Source organism: Euprymna scolopes, chromosome 23 (assembly GCF_053919585.1).
Source record: "Euprymna scolopes isolate OS-2025 chromosome 23, ASM5391958v1, whole genome shotgun sequence".
Taxonomy (NCBI): domain Eukaryota; kingdom Metazoa; phylum Mollusca; class Cephalopoda; order Sepiida; family Sepiolidae; genus Euprymna; species Euprymna scolopes.
Genome location: NC_136504.1, coordinates 12229406 through 12247092, shown reverse-complemented (window position 1 = coordinate 12247092; position 17687 = coordinate 12229406). Strand labels below are relative to the sequence as shown.

General features: G+C 31.9%; 1 protein-coding gene across 7 annotated transcripts in view; it reads left to right on the top strand.

The window, feature by feature from the left end:
* LOC145245758 (uncharacterized) overlaps positions 1-17687 on the top strand; it is a 315536-nt gene that overhangs the window by 168558 nt on the left and 129291 nt on the right. For all 7 annotated transcript variants that reach the window (XM_080107360.1, XM_080107362.1, XM_080107361.1 and 4 more), the window contains one exon: positions 3129-4773. In XM_080107360.1, the coding sequence (XP_079963486.1) occupies positions 3138-4773 (1636 nt within the window). In that variant the 5' untranslated portion in view covers positions 3129-3137. The remainder of the gene's footprint in view (positions 1-3128; positions 4774-17687) is intronic.

The window sequence follows — 17687 nt, the reverse complement described above, 5'->3', positions numbered from 1 at the left end:
TTTTTTTTTTGTTCCCCCCCCCCGCCCCCACCAAAAAAAAAATTAAATTATCCAACTGATTTTATTTGTACATTGTTAGCATTTGATTTCCATCTTTTTCAAACATTAAATGCATTGGGAATTATTATTTTATTGGATATTGATATTTTCTGATTAAATAAAAGCAACATAAAATGTCCAATGTTTAAAATTTGATTTAATTTAGAAAATATTGCAACAGAAAAAAACTTTCTATGAAATGCAAATAATTCATTATTTACATGTTTCTGGTTGTTAAGCAAGCAGAGAGCCTGGGTGAAATGGAGAGAAATAACTTGAGAATATTATTTATTGAAAGAAAGCCATTTATTCTCTTGTCATAATGATTTAGTTGGGTTTTTTTTTTATTATTATTTTATGTCTCGTCAATATTTCAATAAGAAGATGATCAATTTGTGACTCAGTCATTCTCCTATGATTCATTTATTTCAGTTATCACTGCAATGGCTTAATTTTTTACATTGGGATATCCAGCAATTTTTACATACATACGTACACACATATATATATATATATACCTTAGTAATAAGACAACACAATTTTTACATACACATAGTAAATTTGCATATGATTTTCATGTGGAGAAAATCCAGTATCTTAGACAGCCACTCAAGATGAGAGCAATAATATCTTGATAATCCTGTAGGCACTTTTTCATGAAGGAGATTACCTTATAGCACTAACAATAAACCCATTCCCCTTAAAAGGAGAAGGTAATGCCCAATGTGGTACAGCAATGTAGGGTTTGCATTCGTGTTGATTATCCTAAATTTGGAAACCTGTCACACACTTATGATTTTGGAGATAGATCCACATCACCGTATATATTGTGAACCTGCTTTACATGTGGTGATTAGAGATGCCTCTTTTATGTTGATCAAAAGAGGAATACAATAATATTGTGGGGTTTGTGTTTACACCAATATCTAGAAAAAGAAAATATATCACAAAAACCTACAACGATTTTGAAGATAGATCTCCATAACCATATATGAGGTGGCTTCAATAGGTTTCGAGACTTTTTCATATGGACACTTTCATTGATAGTACACACACAAAACTCTAGTCTCCTGTCAATGAACCTCGACACAGCCTCTTTCATCTCCTCAATTGTCTCATAATGACAGCCTCTAAGGTTTTCCTTGAGCTTAGAAAATAGCCAAAAGTCATAGGGAGCAAGGTCTGGACTATAGGGAGGGTGAGGAACTGGCTTGATGCCCATCTTAGTCAAATAGTCTGTGGCAAAGATGGAGTTGTGGACTGATCTTCTCTGAGCACCCTTGGGACAAACTTGGTGTAAATCTTCCGCATCTTCAGTTCCTCGTGAATAATTGTGTGTACAGTCCCACACTGACATCGAACTGTGCACTTACTATCTCTGTAGACACACGACAGTCCTTATCCATGAAATTCTTTATGTGACCAATCAACTCTGGTGTTCTGACTTCCTTACTCCTCCCACACATCACGTCATCCCTCACAGACACCCTGCCTGCCTTGAATCTCTTATGCCACTCAAAAACTGATGCTTGATTCATGCAAGATGGTCCAAACACAATCTGAAGCCTTCTAGACGTTTCTCTTACATTTTTCCAAGTTTAAAATTAATAATTTATTGCATATCATTCTTCTAAAGTGTCCTTACATCCAAATTGCATTTTTGAAATTCACCAACTTTGACAATCAAGCTTTAGTAGGATGTATTCCAATTCCTGCTGTAGCTGTTCATTTGAAGCTGAAATTACAAAACGTGGTCAGTCATAAGATGTATAGCAATAATATACTGAATTTTGTAAAAGTCTATAATTTTAAATGCCTGTACAAAAAAGTCTGGAAACTTATTGAAGGCATCTCATGTATGTATAATTATATATATACACACGCATATGTTGAATAAAAGTGAAATGCATAGCTGATTCCACCAAGTTGCTTCAGTTTGGGTCTATCCGGTACATCTCTGCATTGTTTTGCCTTCTATAAACTTCTCAAAAACTTAGTTTTTATATATATATATATATATATATATATATATATATATGAAAATAAAATTTTGTTTACATTGAAATTTTATCAAAACAACTCCAAAGTAAATGAAATATTGTAAGTTGAAACTGAATGGAATTTCATAATAATTATACATTTTCACACTTTTAACTAGGTTTGTGATAACTAAATAGTTTTTCATAAAATGTTTTTTCTTCTGTAAAATATAAAACATCTTTTTATTTCTTACTGTCAATATTTACTTTCTTTGCCTGTTTTGTCATTTTTAGGGGATTATTTAATGCCAACACAAAATACTTATTACAATCAATTCATTGAACACAAGTGGCTATTTTATGCATAGCTCAGCAGTTTAACTGGTACATAAGATTGTATTAGGCTTGAACTCCGCATCATCAATTGCATAATTTGTGATTTATTTTAATTTTATAAAATATGAGGAATTCTTCAAAAGTAATGCCTCCAATTATCTTTATTTTAAATTTTTTTAAGACAAGAAAAATATAAAAATTGGAATCATAATATGGGGTTCAGGTGTTCAAACCAGATGATAAATGAGTAATAATTCATTTCTGGGAAACTTAACGGATTTAACTTAATGGCTATAAATTTACAGAAAATTATTTCAATAAATGTCAATGGCGTTACATCCTGTTTCTCCCCACCTCTCATCTAATCAATGCTTTGTACATCTTTGGATTTCATTCCAAAGTTTGCATATCACAAAATTTAAATGTATCATGGACTGGCGATAAGAAGACACCATTCCTCATTCAATCATAGAGATTATTAAATTTTTTGAAAAGTTACTTTCTTTCATTCTTATGGTTAAATGTTTGGAAAAAGGTTTTTTTGTTTGTTTTGTTTGTTTTTTTTTTTAACTATTTCATTTTTCGTGACCCCATGCAATAGTAGGTAGCACTGCTGGCCTTATATATGTCATCATTTAAAGGAAAAAAGCTGTCAATAATGTGGTTAGAAATGGTTTTGTCAGTTGATTTTTCATACTTTACAGTCATAATAATTATTATTTGCTGTGAATTTTATCCTTAAATATGTTTTGTCTTTTCTTTTTTTTTTTTCAGTCATAAAACATGTTAGAACCAGTTCATGGGATGCGGGGAAAATTACCTTCACTCCATCGAATTGGTAAGTCCAAGTGTATTGATGAGGATGAACCACCACCAATTCACGACATCAGTTTTGACATTGAACCACCATTTGTTCCTTTGGATGACAACAAATTTGATGTCAGTGATGCTGAGGAGACGTTGCGAGCCCTTCGTCGTTCATTTAGAATACTCTGTCCAGGAAGACACACATGCAAGAGATCTCTTGACCACTCAGGCTTGAACATTGTCCATTGCCGTGATGGAGTTGGTTTGGGAAAATACTATGTACAGTTACAGCGGATTATGGAACGGAGAGCCTGGTTGGAGTTTACTCACGACTGGGTGTATCGCGTTAAGTCTGCAATACAGTTTATACATGAATTGGATACGATGGTCCACACAGAATCATGCACTTTACATGACATCATGCATAACAATTTGATATCACCAGACATCGAGAGCAAACTGTGTGGCCTGAGCGCTCTGTGTGAGGACCTTCGTATTCACACCAACCACTGGAACAGTATCCAGCAGCGAATTCAAACCCATCGATGGATGCAACCAATGTTGAGCAGTCACTATTCAGAACTAGAATTGCTGAAGAAGGCCTTCTACCAACTCCAAGATACGGCTCTCTTATGGACGTACAGACTCATCCAAATCGGGTTGGAAGTTTTTGCTCATTCTCAGCTCAATCCTATTTCAAACGAAATACTCTGGAATATGACTCGAGGCCTTGAAGATTTCAATTCCATAGTGAACAATGTAAAAGCTCAGAGATGCAAATATAATAATTGGTCTCCAGTTTTTGGTCACGTGAAATCCAGATCTTCTTGGAGCCGTGTGATGTTTGATCCAAAACTTCACAACCTACCTTCAACTATCCACGACACAATACAAACGGTCCCACTATCACATGTCCTCAAATGTTTAGCCAATCAGAGATCTCGATATGCCGCTTTTGAGACTCACCGATTTCTAACAAAGAGCGATGAGTTTGTCGATATTTTAGATATGGGTGGTCTTCCTGGATTTGTGTGGAATGATCATTCATCCAATATTTTGAAAACAATGCAACTGGAAACGTCAGATTACCATTCTGCCACTGGGAGTACTACAAGTCTCAGTGCTGCCATGCTAAAGGTCGGATCTTTAAAAGCTCCTGACCTCTCAGCGCTGATGTCTCCACTTATAGACTTTGCTAGAAGAGAACAAGAATTTGCTGAAAGACTTCTAACTATAGTTTGTAATTCCACAAGTTTTTTACGACGTGGTAGTGTACAAAACGCCAACTTGAAAGGGTCCAGAGCTCTCCTCAATTCAACCCGATTAGTACCTTGCGGGTTTTCTGGAACTCCTGTTCTATCGAGAACAGATTCGCGACGCAAAACTGTTTCTTGGGGTGATACTGCTGACTTTTCTGTGAAATCTCAACTTGTTTCAAAATACCTGGATAGTTTATGGGAGAATTTTGGACATAATTTTGAACATCTATTATACGAGCCATCGTGGAATGGTGAACGGAGCCTAATGAGGACCGATATCGGTTCGCTATACCTAATTAACGATGCTTTGGTGATGATGCTCTGCCGTATGATCTATCATGGCATTGTCAAAGGTAAGTTAAGCTTTTTTAGATTTTTCTTCTTCATCGTTGGTGCTCATATATCAACATAATTTCTAACATAACTCTCGCCTTTTTTTTTTTTTTTTTTACTTTTTTAAGAACAAAATGATACATGCTATTCTAAACATGGCAATGACAACTAAAAAAAATTTTAAGTAAAAAACATAGAAATAATTTATTAAAATTTTTTTTTAATTGAAAAAACAAATGTTTGTTTTTTGTTCTTGTTCTGAATTCCCTCTATATTAGAAAACAAAACTAAAGGAAAATCTGTATGATGTGACAAAGCGAAAATGACATATTCCAAAAATCATTGTTTTATTAAATAAGAAAATCAAATTTTATGAGTAAACATTTCCAGAAACAAACAAAGATAACAATAATTCAAAATTATATATGTTGTAATGCCTATGAGTTCCCATTAATCACCTAAAGGTGATTTTCTTTATAAAAATAAAACTACATGATCACTTTAAGTGATTTTTGGAGCATGATCTTTTTGTTTCATCATAGATATGTACATCATAAAGATTTTGGGGATTGCGCAGTGAAGCCAACAAACAAAAAAAATATTTTTTAAATATCAAAAATATAATAAATAAATGTTACAATAACCAATAAAAATTATTTTTCTATCTACCTGGCTTATTTTTTTTTGTAGTTTTAAATGCTCTTTTTTTTTCTTTTTTCTTTTTTGTAGTTTTAAATGCTCTTTTTTTTTGTAGTTTTAGACGCTCTTATTTTGTAGTTTTAAATGCTCTTTTTTTTGTAGTTTTAAATTCTCTTTTTTTTTGTAGTTTTAAATGCTCTTTTTTTTTGTAGTTTTAAATGCTCTTTTTTTTGTAGTTTTAGACGCTCTTATTTTGTAGTTTTAAATGCTCTTTTTTTTGTAGTTTTAAATTCTCTTTTTTTTTTGTAGTTTTAAATGCTCTTTTTTTTGTAGTTTTAAATGCTCTTATTTTGTAGTTTTAAATGCTCTTTTTTATAGTTTTAAATTCTCTTTTTTTTTTGTAGTTTTAAATGCTCTTTTTTTTTGTAGTTTTAGACGCTCTTATTTTGTAGTTTTAAATGCTCTTTTTTTTGTAGTTTTAAATTCTCTTTTTTTTTGTAGTTTTAAATGCTCTTTTTTTTGTAGTTTTAAATGCTCTTATTTTGTAGTTTTAAATGCTCTTTTTTATAGTTTTAAATGCTCTTTTTTTTTGTAGTTTTAAATGCTCTTTTTTTTTGTAGTTTTAGACGCTCTTATTTTGTAGTTTTAAATGCTCTTTTTTTTTGTAGTTTTAAATGCTCTTTTTTTTATAGTTTTAAATGCTCTTTTTTATAGTTTTAAATGCTCTTTTTTTAGCTTAAATATTAATTTTTTACAAAGTTTTAGCCAACAAAAATGGCCGCAAGCACATGAAACATGTCAGTAGTCATCTTTGTTGACTACCACCTTGTGAAAAATAAATATTTGAGATGAAAAAAAGAGCATTTAAAAACTTTTATTTTATTTTTTCTAACATGACTGCCAATATTTCCATAAATACATTGTGTGTGTGTGTGATGGGGGGGGGTCTTACCTCAGAAATGTAAATCATTAAAAACTGTTTATCCTTCAAAATAGTTAAAAATGAAGCTGTAGAGTCCCCAAACTAGTCAACTACAATTAATGCAGTTTCATAATAGCAGTGTGGGCTATGCTTTCTTAATTTTATTATTTTGAATATGATATATGTTTGTTTTTTGTTTTTTTTTGTTTTTTTTTTACATGAATACTAATGTTTTCATAATTATAATTGAGTGGGGAAGGGCATGTTATTTTAGTTACACAAATTATTTTAAAATTGTTTATCCTTAAAAACAATCAATATCGACTAATTATGCTTTTACAATAAGAATGTTTTACTTTTTTTTATTAACTTAAAACTTGATAATTGACAGAATTACAAAATAAGAATTGTCGTATAAAGGGGTGGAACCATGATTTCTTTTTCCCAGGCAACACCAGGATGGCTCCTACTAGTATGTATCTTAATAAGAGAATAGATTTCTCTTTATATATTATTTTATTGGAATCCTTTGAAATGAGTGATTTGTGTATTTATTTATTTACTGCTTATTATCCTCATCTTCATAGTTATTGTTTTACCACATTTCGGCCAACTCATCCTCTGGCCTTCTTCACGTGATTAACCGCAATGGGATAGGAATACTGGGTTGACTTTGGGTAGGATTGAAACCGTTATCTTTAGGCAATGCTCACTTGAAACTGTAGAAATTCGACGCCTCATCCACTGTGCTTCAAGGCCTATGGGGCAGTGGATAGGGTCGTTGAATCTCTACGGTTCCAGGTAAGCATTATCTCAAGATAGCGGTTTCAGTCTTATCCAAAGCAGGTTAGAGAATGAGTTGGCCGATACGTCGTGAAACAATAACTGTAGAAGATGAGGATAACAGTTTACAAATAAATAAATTTTCCTTTATATCATAAAATGATGTTTTAGCAGACTGGCAGTGATTATTGATTCTTCTGTGCATATTTCATTGATGAAAAATCAATAAAAAATTTAAAAGTATCAAAATTATGGAAATAATATTTGATTTTCATCGAGTTCTTTCATTTTTACTTAATCTTCAAAAAATATTGACTTTTACTTATAATTCCGTAATCTTTCAATGATTTGTGATGAATGTACAAAAACGACAGAAACTAATTTGTTCGTTCCATTGTTTTTATCCCTTCCATAGAACAGTTCAGTTTTGGAAATTAAAACATTTACTAAGAATTATGTAACATTAGCCAAATGTACTCTGTTCAAAAAAGTGTGGCACATCTTCAGGTATCACGACAGCAGGGAGATGAGAGTGATGAAGTAGTTAACAACACGGACTGACGACCGGGGTTTAACAAGTTCAAATCCAGTTTGTTCTACAGAAACACTTTCACTTAGGGATGTTGGCAACCTTCATATGGCCAAGGAAATAATTATTTGATTCATACGAAATCAATGAATGATGCTCAACAGCCACCACAGCAACAGTCAAAACCCTATATCATGATTTTTAAAAGGAAATTTTTTAGAAAAAGCTTGTTAGCATTGATTAAAATCATGGAGACCAAGAAAACTTAAACGGGGATCTAGTGTTAAAAGAATCTATTGCATGAAGAATGGCAATATAAATAATAATTATTCTTTATACCTACAGGCACTAGTGTTTCATGCCTTTGCAATCATCAGTGTAGGAGGTGGCAATTCCTGAGCCTAACCCCCAAGACTACCTTTGACTCCATTTGCTCCAGGCCACTAAACAATTGAATGAAAGGAATTAACAACTTTAAATGCCAAATTTGGGTGTAGAAAGTAGACAGTCAAGAGTGTTCAAACAAGCGGAAGTTGTGAATGTTGCATAAATGCTAGTTGACTGCCTTTTAGTTTTTATTTCTCAGACAATGCCCATCCTTAAATGTTCTTAAAAGGGCTTGATAATTATAATTATAAATAATAATTATTCTTTATATCTACAGACACTAATATTTCATGCTTTCACAATCATCAGTGTAGGAGCTGACAATTCCTGCTGGTATTTTATATTGCCCAGAATAATAGGCCGAATAGGAGTGTTATTTTAGGTAGCCCATATAGAGTCGGGATTATAGGATGGCAATCTATATAGGTGGACCAAGTTTTATTGTTTATTAATTCCTTGTATGTTTTGTTAAACTTGTCAATTTATGCTTGTATTATCTCGGAATTAGTTTCTTCATATGTATTTTTATCTTGCAGGAGTTGAAATATTTTATCTGTCATAATAATACGCCAATTCGCCTTATTATTTCTGGAGAATTGGCAGTGTTAGCCATAAAATAGAACAAGCCATTGCACAACTGTTAATTCCATTGTTAGGCACAATTAGCAATTCCCATATAAAAAACTCCGGTGACTGACTTAATTAAATAAAAACCTTAATCTAAAAAATAAAAATATAAACAGCCTCGACATTGAATCCTTATATACTAATATTCCCACTAAGAAATGTCTTAACCTACTTCTAAAACATTTGAACAAAAGAAAAATCAACTTACCTTTCTCAACTGATAGTATAATCAACATAAGTCTATGTGTTGATATAACGTATTTCACATTTGACGGACTCTATTACAAACAGAAGTTTGGATTACCCATAGGTAACTCCCTTTATGGAATCTTGGCATGTTTATTTTTGGAAATCATAGAAATTGGAGTCTTAAGATAAAAATTGCCTTAGGGCACATTTTATTACAGATGCATAGACAACATTTTCATTTTTCTCACCAAATCATTCAAGATAAAGAACATTACTAACAAACTAAATAAAATCGAACCTACCATAAAATGCACTTATGAAAAAGAAAACAATAATTCCATATCTTTTCTAGATATCCATGTAATAAATAATAATAACCAACTAAGTTTTAAGGTTCATCACAAAGTAACTAATAAAAATGATTATATACATTTTTATTCACATCATAATGGAACCTTTCTTTTTGCATTTAGTAAAAAATATTGAGGGCATTATATTCATCCATTTTAAATTTCATATTGTCAGATTTTATTCATTCTAATCATTTTATATATATATATGCATTGAACAAAGCTTCCAGGGAGTTAGTAAATTCTTTCTTGATGGACAGCACACTAACGTTCTCAATAATTAGTTGTTGGCACAGTAATAAAATTGAGCGATTTACTTAGGAAATGATTAGCATTTTATTCCATCTTGAGCAGTCTCTGTTTCTCTCTCTGGCATTGAAAACATTGTTAGCTCACACAACTCTATCTTCAACTTGAATTAAAAAAAACAAAAGCATTCTGTTGCAAGTTCTTTTTTTTGAACCAAGCTCAACTCTAGTATATGACATTGATAAAACCAGATGCGGCCCAGTTCACATTTTGGTATGATCACATTGCGCTCTCCTCTTATTAGGATGAAACTAGATATTTATTCATGGATTGACAATGTATAACCATATAACTATCAACAGCTTGTTGTCCAACGACTTTGACCTGCCACGAAAGAATTCACTGAAAAAAATGAATTTACAGTGAAAAATAAGTTAATGAAGTATAATTTATATCACAACTCTTTCCTCTATGGCAATTTCCAAATTGAAAATATGTTTCATCTTGTATCATCTCAAATAGAAGATGAAGATAGAAAAAATTCATAATACTTAATGACTATTATTTACTTATCTTTCTTGCCTGTCGGCGTAGTCAATCATTCCAATGAAAAACACTGATTCTTTTCTTTTGCCAACGACTGATTAATACCGATTTCAATCTTTCACTTATTGTCTCTTTATCGTAACAAGATTGAGTAGAAAATACAAAGGAAAACATTGAATGCGGCCAACAATGTTTATACTTTTATTTTCCAATTATGAATTAAAGCAACTTTTCCTTCAACCAGGCCGAGTCAACAAGATTGTGCCAATTTATAATCTTGCCAAAATGTATTGGCTGTCTGCAAGATTTCTTTTTGCACATACAGTGATGGGAAAGACTGAAATTGTATCTTTATTTTAGTTCACACATTTTGTAGCTTCCTTCATTCTTGACAGACTATGGATATCTACTGTAAGGATGCCTGCGCGGGGAATTTTTGTAGCAAGAGTTGCGCAACCTCCAACCGCACCTCCCTGAGTAGGCATTGTTAAATACCAGTGGCAAATGGAAGTTCAAGATGACTGGAATAATGATGAGATAAGCGAAGAGCACATACAGTGCTTAGAATTCCTAAATCGTCTCCCAGCTGATACTAGTCAAGATCAATGTTGCTTAATTTCAGTGATCTGACAAGAACCGGTGTGTCAACATGATTAAACATGTTTTGCCAGTCTAGAAAGATTTCTTCATTGACCAAGTACAGAAAAGATAAAGTATAGTATACTCCACTTTAACATTGATTCTATTTTGAAAAGTAACAAAAATAAATAAAACTAAACTTAAAAAAGAAATATTGTAAAATTGGCAAATATTTAAACCTTAGAGGCAGGCATAAAAAGTGTTATCAATTAAAATCAATTTAGTATGAAATATGAAATCTATAGAAAAACAATTTATAATGTGTAAATATGCAAGTGTTATATGCTTATTTCCTAAATAACAATATTTCATTCAATCAGGTTAGATGGAATTAATTAACATTTGTTAGTATTTTTTATATAAAAATTTGAAATAAATAAAAGTATTGGTTTGAAAACATAATTCTTGTATTTTTGCAACGCAAGTTTAAGAAAAAAATGAAAACATTTTTGACTTTTAATTAAAAATTTGTATTTCTTTCACGTTTCAATATTCAAGAATACGAGTATCTACTTTTGTGAAACAAATAATTTTTTTATTTAGATTTTTAAAAATAAAATATTTGTATAACTTATAAAAGACTGTTGATTCCAAATATAATATATAATTATGGTGTTATTTCTTAGTTTAGTCACATAAACATTTTAGAAAAAAAAACTGTTACTTATTTGTATTAAAAATTTGATGCATGTTATTTGTTTTGTTGGTACTTGTGCACTTTTGTCACCATGCTGAAATGATAACGTTATTATTTTGAAAGCCATTCTTTTTTTACATGGGAATCACCACTTATCAAGGCTCAGAGGCCACTCGAGGATAAGGGTTATTGAGTGTACAGTAATCAATGGGATAATATTGTAGTAATCGTTAGTAATGGAGATTTGATAAATTGGATTACTTAAGGGGGCGGTTTATCAGGAATTTGTTTATGTTGGACTTGAAGACATCCAAGTTGTAGTGAGGTGAGAAACAGGCAATCAGAAGAGAGCTCCACATGGGGAGGGTGGTTTGTAACTATTCTGTTCTTCCACCTATCAATTTAATAATAAAAAAAAGATGTTATGAAGCTTGAATTTAACCTGAAAAAACTATTTTAAAATAGTGCAGTGGCAAAAGTGTTCATGCATCGTTTTGTCTTCAGTTAGGAAAAGAGAAATTCTTGTAGATTGAGGCAATTTGCAAAGAAAATGTTTGTGAGAAAAGTTCTGAAATAATTTTGAAAAATGCTTGGAAATATGAATAATGGAATAATTGTCATGCTCACTAAGAATAACGGTTCATGTATTAGACATTCCATCTGATATTCCTTTATTCTGCAAATAATCAGACCATGTCTTGTCATTGAAAAATTAGCAATGAATATGGCTGAGGAGGAATAGATAAGTTGTGAGTAAAAATGGCAGTCATTTTCTCTTTGGGAGAAATTAATAATCCGGATGAAATAAAAGTATAATTTCTAGAAACCTGCAGGATAGTTTGGGTTGATTTGATGGCAGAATAGATTAGTATATAAGTTTTTTGCCATTAACCTATTATCTCTGAATGCAAAGGGAAATTGACTTTATTATATAGATAAGTATAGAGAAATAAAAAAAAACTTTTGGAAAATAATAATCACAAAAAAATTGGCATTGATTTTCTTTTTTAAAACTCCATTTGGCATTTTTGGGGACAATTGGAAGCATAAATAAATATTTCTTTTCCTTATATTTTATTATATTGTGATATATTTCAACAATATTTGTCCTTTTGTGGTCAGTAACAAAATGCGAAAAAATCAGTTGCAATTCTTCCATTAGTTTAAAATGCTTAGAATTTAGAATAATTGCATGTGCTCATCTTAATTACTTTTGTCTTTTTTGTCAGTCGTTGTTTGTCCATGCAAGATTTCCAATGCATTGTTTATTCATCATTATCGAGACAGATTAGATTTGATGGAGTCCTGTTGAAACATGTACAGCTTTCCATTGCCTATTCTTTTTATAGCATTACAGCAATTTGAGTCATCTCAGTATAGTCAGCAGCATTAACTTCCCATGAAAAGAAATGATGTGACATCACATGCTTTTGATGAGGATGTATAACACTTGCCTTCTAAAGGTGTGCAATTTATATTCCTTCAACTACTATGTGGGCAACATTGTTTAAAAGAAAGATTACTGAACATTCTCTCAACGTAAATGATTCACAGAAGATGACTATGATGCAGGTAGTGTCCAAAATGAATAAAGACCCCATTTTTTTTTATTGCATTTTCAACTCAAACAAGGCACAGTGCCACTTTGATGTAGGGGGCTACTATTTGGAACATAATTTGCACAGATACTATGTAAGGAGTTAAGCAGCAAGATGTCTGTTTACATTACACTTGAACTTCTGCATGTCAGTACAGTCATGGAAGCAGGAACCCGAAAGGGAATTCCAAAGTCTAGCAGTCCTAGGGAAGAAACTATTAAAGTAGAAGGCTTTCTGACATCTGGGGATATCTGCTGTGTAGGGGTGGGATTTTGCTGCTTGTCAGGAGTATTTACCTCGAGGAGGTAAAAGGGCTTGTAATTCATCAGAGCATCTACCATTAAAATACTTGTAAAACAGGAAGAGGGATGCAACATTTCGGTGATGAGACAGAGGTTAGAGCCTAGCTGACAGTTCTAGAACTATTAGGTTGGCAACTCTCTTTTGAACTCTGTCTAGGATTAAGAGTAGCACATGCACCAACCCAAATGTGACAACAATACTCCATACATGGGCGATATTCTCAGGTGTAAGTAACTTTCTAGCATGGTAGAGAGAGCCAAATTGAAGCAATCATTGCTGTGAAAAGGTAGTTACAAGGAATAAACTTGATTTAATTTCATTTTAAGAAAAAAAACACATTTGTCTGGTTGCAGAAATGAACTCATGATTTGCTGAAGTAAAAATCCTATCTCCAGTCAGACACAGATCAATTTGTTAAAATGTTCAGTGTGTGTACAGTTTATGGGCTGTGCTGAAATAATAATGTTATTATTTAGATAGCCATTCTTAACATTGGTGGGGGTTGTTAATAAATAGGATACCATAAAAATTGAATTTAACTTGAAAATCCTACCTAAAGAAATATAGCACAGTTCATAAACTACATAAGCATCAAATGTTAAGTTTAAATTAAGTTTAAATTAATGAGTTAACCCTGTCTATGGTTCACTTTGCATAAGCATACATAAAATAATGTTTCAGGATCAAATATTTTACCAAATTATAATGACACTATCGATTCATTATGTTGGTATATGGTCACATTATGAGATGCCTTCCATTAGATTCCAGACTTTTTTTATGTCAGCACTTTTAGTGATAGCACACACATGAATCTCTAATCCCTCTTCAAAGTAATCTCCTCCGGCTGAAATGCACTTGTACTGTTCCAACAACTTCTGGAAGGCTCCATGGAAATCTTCTTGTGTGTCAGTGACCCTTGTTACAGCCTCTTTCATCTCTTCAATTGTTTCATGATGACAGCCTCTAAGGTTTTCCCTGAGTTTAGGAAATAACCAAAAGTCACAGGAAGCAAAGTCTGGACTATTGGGAGGGTGAGGAACTATCTTGATGCCCATCTTGGTCAAATAGTCTGTGACAAGATGGTCCAAAAGCAGTATGAAGCATTCCATAAATTTCTGTGGCATTTTTCCAAGTTTAAAATACAACTTTTTACATATTGTTCTTCTAAAATGTCCTCACATCCAGATTGTATTTTTGAAATTCATCAGCTGTGACAATCAGGTTTTAGTAGGGTGTATTCCAATTCTTGCTAGAGCTGTTCATTTGAAATTGAAATCATAAAAATTGTCCAGTCATCTCATAAGATGTATAGCAATAACATAGTGAATTTTGAAGAGTCTACAGCAGTTTTAAATGCCTGTACAAAAAAGTCTGGAAAGTTATTCAAGGCACCACATATCTACTAAAAATTAATAGAAATAAACGACAGGATAATTTTTCTATATGCAGCACACTAACACACAGAAATACTTAACTTTATATATTAGATTAGATATTTTCTTTTTGTTATCGTCTAATTAGTTTCTATTTTTTCTTTTATTTGTTGCTTTCTTGTATGTTGCTTTTGTCCATTGCATTTAAGATAGCTAATTATTGAAATTTATTGATAATTAAAATTGAACGCACTTACCATGAATATATTGCAATTATAAGATTTATGGATGAGGAGTTGGATATTCATCTATTTAGCATAATCAAGAGTATAACTCTAATTAAAAATTATTTCTCCATTATTTCTTTCTAAAGATTCATTAAACAAAATATTTTTTTTATAGAAAATAAATCTGATTTTTGTTGATATGTAAACAAAATTGATTAGTTGAACAGGCATATGTCAAAAAAAATATTTTTTATGGAAAATCTGATTTTTGTTGAAATATGAAACAAAACTTATTAGTTGAATGGGTATATCTCAAAAAAATATTTAGTTCAGCTTTGAAAATGATGATCTGTCTCATAAGAAGAGATTGAAAGTTACTAACAGTTGTTAGCATTGTAAATTCTCCTGGAAAACACTGAGTAACCTTGCTAGTCTCAATTTACTGTCCTAAAATATTGCAAAGAGATCATGAAGTTGGTGTCACGAGAAAAGTATTGAAATCTGAATTAGTGTTTTATGACGACAGATGGAATGTTGTGCAAGATCCATATTTTAGTCTACTGTAAAATGTCATGGTTATGGTATTTTTTGGCAAAAAAAAAGGATTTCAAGCAGACCTGGGCATTGTCCAGCCAGCAGGCCACATCAGGTCCACCATGTCTCTCTGAACGATTCGCATAAAATGGGTGTAGATAATATAAGTTAACTACATTTACAGGTTGAATTTAACAGATCTGTTTTTTGTGCAAAAAACAAAATGCTAATTTTCTAATCTCCACAAAAATCATGAACTTTTAAAACTATTTTCTGTTCTCATCTTGAATGTTATTTTCGCAACGTTTCGATTAATGTAACCTCTGAACTATTTCGAGTGTATCTTGTTGAATTTGGGGATCCTCTCGTCAAACTCCGAAATCTGCGTGGAATTTCAAATGGAAGCCTTTATTTAATCCACAGGGATAGCATGCTCTCATTCTATCAGCTATATCTGGGTAGTAGTCCTAAGTATTTGCAATTGTATAATGTATGTAGCCCACACTGAGGATTGAACCTTTAACCTCCAGAAGAGTATAATTTACAACTGAATTTTACCAAGTGCTTTATCCACTACTTCATTCGAAATTCTGTGCAGATTCCAAAGTTAGGCAAGGCACACCTGAAGAAGGTTGATGGTTACATTGATCAAAACGTAAAAATAATATTCAAGATTATGACAGCAATCCAAAAATAAATTTAGAAACATAAAATTGTTTTTATTAATTAACATTTGTATTATTTCAAAGTTGAACTCGGTTTTGTTTGTTTGTTTTTTTATATTATTGATATACATCAAGTAGAACCAAGTTAAATATATTAGTCTGGTAACAAGTTCAAGGAACTTCGTCCATTACTAACCAGTGAAACAGTAAGATTTTAAAACAAAAGAGTCTATGAAATGTGATGTGTAGAAGTGAACCTGGCCAGTGAGGGTTGAGGATATGTAGTGCATGGAGAGAAATGATATGAGAATAATAAAATGGAGATATAGTGTGAGTGTTAAAGACAGGCTTAGTTCTGATGACCTCAGAGGATGATTAAATCTGGACAGCATTGGGGAAATTGATTCAGAACAGGAAAAATTTTGTTGTGATGGTCACATTGAAAGAATGGATAAGAGTTTTTGCATTGGTAGATGTAGAACAGTTGAGGTAGCAGGGTCAGTGGCAAGGAAAGCTAATTTAAAAATGGGAGGAAATGATAAGAAAGAGAAAGAGGGTTAAATGAAAACCTAACCAAAGATCGGTTAGTATAAAAGTGAATTTTTAAGAGCCATCCAACCAGCATATGCTAGCACGTAAAACACACGTTTAAACTAAAAGTGATGATCATTCGACAACGTTCACAATTTCTTATGTAGCCCTTTCGTAAAATTAATTGCCTACCTCTCGTCTACTCATAAAAAGAAAATTTGTTTCATATTATTTCACAGTTAATTTTTGTAACTATTAGTTGGATAATAGATCATTTCTGAGCCTCAAAGCTAACATCATTTGAGAAGCAACTGAGTTTACATGAGACATGAAGTAATCTATGTATAGAGCTAGGTAGACTCCAAAGATTTCAAAAATGAAACCTTTTGGATTTTCTTTCTAAAAGAATTTTTTTTTAAACAAATTACTAAAAGGGTAGAATAAACTGGATGAATTCAGAAATAACTGTCAAATACTGAATTTATGATAAGGACTTTTTTAGGCTTTATCCTGTTGCTTAGGATTCTTTTTTACTTTCATTGAACAAACGAATAAAAGGAAGTAAAACATTCCCAGGCAATGCCGGTTAGGTATAATATATATATATATAGAAAGAGAGAGAGAGAGTTACTGACTATTGACTCAATGGTTGTTAGTTCAATCCTAGGTTTGAGATGGGAGTTGGTCTAGCCATATTGAAGAGCTGTGATACAGCAAAACAGTTTGTTTTGCATGCCTCCCTCTTTCTCTCTCTCTCACACTCTCTCTCTCTCTCTCTCTCTCTCTCTCTATATATATATATATATATATATATATATATATATATATATAGTAATTTATAAAATATATATGACGATTAAGCTACACTGAATATTCTGCGTTTCATCCAACTATAGGATTCGTCAGGCTTATGCGTGAATTCTGTCGTTGCTTCTTGTTTTTATATATGTTGAGGATTTCTAGTCGGCCAATCAGCTTTCTAGTATCCACCGCGCCCCTTCTTACCAGCCAATGGGCATGCATTTTATCAAACAAAGGATCTGTTTTAGAACTAGGTTAGTGGTTTTAGGTAGTCGTTCTCCTTTTTCTTTTTTTTTCTTTTTTTTTTATACATATAAATATACCTATGTGCACAAACAATGCACATACATATATACACATGTATATATATATATATATATATATATATATATATATATATAC